The sequence below is a fragment of the Miscanthus floridulus genome, chromosome 9 (genome assembly GCF_019320115.1).
Source record: "Miscanthus floridulus cultivar M001 chromosome 9, ASM1932011v1, whole genome shotgun sequence".
Lineage (NCBI taxonomy): Eukaryota > Viridiplantae > Streptophyta > Magnoliopsida > Poales > Poaceae > Miscanthus > Miscanthus floridulus.
The window spans coordinates 124,859,574-124,863,343 of record NC_089588.1 but is presented as its reverse complement, the minus strand read 5'-3'; the positions used below and the strand labels follow the sequence as shown (position 1 = coordinate 124,863,343).

The window sequence follows — 3,770 nt, the reverse complement described above, 5'->3', positions numbered from 1 at the left end:
ATGGACCAAGATGGAGGATGGGGACCTTGTGAGTTTCAGATGGCGAGCTGGCCCGTTCAAGAACCAGCTGCCGAAGCTTGGTCTCCTGCTGCTGGCCTCCCAGTGGAGTATGCGTCTATTGACATGTTTGGTTCCTGTAGCCTCCCAGCATACGTGCCTCATTCATGGGGTGGGCAGCATCTCGTTGACTACCACTATTCTGCAGCCTCACTGCCAAACTGGCACGCCGCAGAAGTGACTGAAGGGCAGAATAGTCAGGAAACCGGGATCTCTAGCAACAAGCAGGTTGTCAATTTGCATAGTGGAGAAATGAAGATCTCTAACGACAGTCGAGCTAGTGGGGTGTTCGAGCAAGTCGAGTGTGAGATTGAGGCTGATATCAACATGATGAAAAAGAAGATGCATAGATACCCTCCAAGCCTCCATGCACTTGAAGAACGTTATACCGTGCCACGATATGTGGCCATCGGACCTTACCATCACCACCGAGTCCACCTCAGGAAGGCGGAGAAGGTGAAGCATGCTGCTGCCATACGCTGCGTCAGGGAATCTGGCCACTTACTGGAGGAGCTGTTCTCCGCAGTTGCCTCCACTGCAGACAAAGTCCGCCGCCTCTACGACAAGGATGTGATGGCAGGTATGGGCGATGACGACTTCCGACACATGATGTTCTTTGATGCTTGCTTCTTGGTGCAGTACATGCTTATGCAGAGTGGTATACAAATTGATCGGAGTTTGCGCGGTTTGTTGGGCCCTAACCGCATCGACATCCTTCATGACGTCATGCTACTTGAGAACCAACTCCCATGGGAAGTGGTCAAAACGGTAATGATGTTCAGATCCGTGCACTTGGGGACCTTCATCTACAGGTATATGAAAGGCTATCTGCAGGACCGTAAGTTTCCCAAAGAAAGGGTACCTCCTGCATTGAATAAAGACTACAAACCCCCACATCTACTTGGCCTTCTCCGGTACTATACGGTTGGAAGAACCAGCGACACTATCAGTACAACAGTGAAACCCAAGAACAGGACGCCGATTTCAGTCAGTGCCATTGAGCTTGCCAAGATCGGCATCACGCTCAAAGCCAACAAGACAATGGACCTCATTGACATGGGCCTCAAACACAAATGGACCCTCTTCGCCGAGCTCTCCGTGGCGCCCCTGGCGCCCCTGGACCGTGACCGTGCAAGCTACCTCGTCAACATGGTGGCTCTCGAGCTATGCACGGTCAAGAGCTTTTCAAAAGCTCCGGTAGAAGACTCCGTTGTCTGCTCCTACCTTTTGCTCTTGGCCATGTTGGTAAACAGGGAGGAGGATGTGCAGGAGCTACGGGCGCGGGGTCTCCTGAAGGGAGGAGGAGGGCTCACCAATGAGGAGGCGCTCCACTTCTTCACAAGCTTCCAAAGTCTACGCTTCGGACCATGCTACAACCGCGTCATGCGAGGCATCGAGATATACAAGGAAAACAGGCGGATGCAGACCAAGCTGTATGCGTTTTGTTACAACAACAAGAAAATCATCGCCGCGGTTCTCACCGGCATCGGTGTACTTGTCGGGATCATAGGGACACTCCTGTCAATCAAGAAATCCTTTTGATGTATGGCTGTAGAGGGAGACAATTACTCATGATATGATATGTATGTTCTATATATGTGCTTTAATCGTTATATAATTTCCTTTGTAGTACTCCCTCCGTTTTAAAATGTGTCTCCATTAAATTTTCATCGTTTGGCTGATCACTTGTACTATTTTTGAAAAAATATTTGTGCAAAAAGAAGACATGTATAAATGTGCTAGTTTTAAGTATTTTTATGAATAAATCTAATTATTACGTACTTCGAGAAAAATACAGGATTAATATATATATGTGCTGGTTATTTGTGTTTTTAGTCTAATATTTGTATGTGTTTTTAGTCTAATATTTGTAAAGATAGAAGACATTATATATGTACGCGGCCTCCATTTTGCATGCAGTCACTACCGGGAACGCGGGCTTTGGGCACACGGCAAAGTCACGAATACACTCGGCAAACCCTTTGCCGATTGTATCACTCGGTAAAGGGCACTCAGCAAAAAATGCATTGGCAAACTCACTTTGCCGAGTGTTTTTCGTCGGGCACTTGGCAAAGACGTTACCGAGTGCCCAAAAAACACTCAGCAAATATTTTTCGCAAGAAATAAAAAAACAAATAGCCAACGGCCGCCGCCCACCACGGCCACCACGCAGCCACGCCCGTTGCCCCATGCCGGACGCCACCACACCACCCACGCCACCAAGCCCACCACGGCCACCACGCCACCAAACCCCACGCCGGACGCCGCCCGCCACCAAGCCACCACACAGCCCGCACGCCACCTGCCGGATCTTGGAGAGGGGAGGGTCGGCCGCCGGGACGCCGCTGGATCCGGGAGTGGAGGGGTCGCCGCCGGATCTGGGGATGTGTGTCGGTATGTGATTAGGAAACGAGGCGCCCCGATGCGTGGGGGCACGCGGGCCCTGCCCGGCCGCCGTGGCCGCTTGACGCGCGTAGGCAAGCACGGGCCACGTCGCAGCCTCCACCCGGCCACCATGGCCATCAAGGTCGCCGCCTGTCAGGGACCAGATCCACTCGACGGCTAGTCCATCTCGATCCGAGGCGTGCGGGCAGGCGGAGGTGGGAGCTCCCTAGGCGGAGGCAGGAGCTGGGGCTATGGCCAGAAGGCGATGGGCTGCCTCCGTGATGGGCGAGCCTTCCTCCACCATGTGCTGGTCCTCTCGTTGCTGCTCCTCCTCGCCTCCGGGTTCGATGGCACAGGTTGGGTATCATCGGATCTAGCGGATCCGACGACGGCCCGGTCAGGCCCCCGCGCCCCCGCGCACGCACATTGGCTAGGCCAGTTGGCGGCCGGGTGGCCGGGACCACTGCCCGAAGATGATGGGCCACCTCCGCGACTGGTGAGCCTTCCATCTTCTTCGAGGAGCGATTCAATGGTGCAGGTTGCGGATCCGGCGATGACCCGGTCAGGACACCCACGCGTGCCCCATGCGCGTTTGCCGGCTAGGCCTAGCGGCGGCCGAGGCTGCCGCCGAAGTCGCGGTGCCCGTGCATGATCGGCCGGTGGGGGGATAGGGGCTGCTGGATCTGTGCCCCCATGGTGGCGGCGGTGGCTGGGCGGACCACTTCTTCGTCATGCTCGTCACCACCGCTTCGGTCAACCTCCTCGATGGCGTGGCAACCCTAGGGCCAGCGGCCGCTTGAAGGAGGTGGATCAAGTGGAGGTGGATCTCATTAGCAGCGGCTGCCCTAGGGGTGGCAGATGGCTGGAAGTTTGGGCGGAAGAGGTTATCCTCGGTGGCAGCGACAGAAAACTCGCTAGAGGCGATGGCCATTCCAATGACGGCGGTTGCCCTATGGGTAGTGGAGGCCTTGGAATCCGGTGATGCGGAAACGTATCGTGTCTAATCGGCTACTTCTGACTGGACGACGACGGATGAAGGTGGGCTTACCAACGACACGTGGTGTCAGCAAGCGGATGAAGATGGCACCAGTGGAGGTTCGCAGCAATGGCACACTAGGTGCGGCGCCGACTTGATGACTTTCACTTGCCGAGCCTGGCCCTTTCAGGAGAAGATGCCGGGAAGTAGGGACTGCCGAGGTCGCAGTTTTTTCTTTCTTTGGTTGTGTGTTCTCGTCCTTGTTCAGGTGTGAGTCTAAATGATCTTGTATCCTTTGGACTCAGTATATCCTTCATGGATATAGAGGCCGGATTAATGAAAAACTATTATC

General features: G+C 54.5%; 1 protein-coding gene across 1 annotated transcript; it reads left to right on the top strand.

Moving 5' to 3' along the window:
* On the top strand, window positions 1–1,599 carry LOC136480835 (UPF0481 protein At3g47200-like). Its single transcript, XM_066478275.1, has one exon. The coding sequence runs from the start codon at window positions 1–3 to the stop codon at window positions 1,597–1,599; it is 1,599 nt and encodes a 532-aa protein (XP_066334372.1).
* Window positions 1,600–3,770: the final 2,171 nt, after the last annotated feature.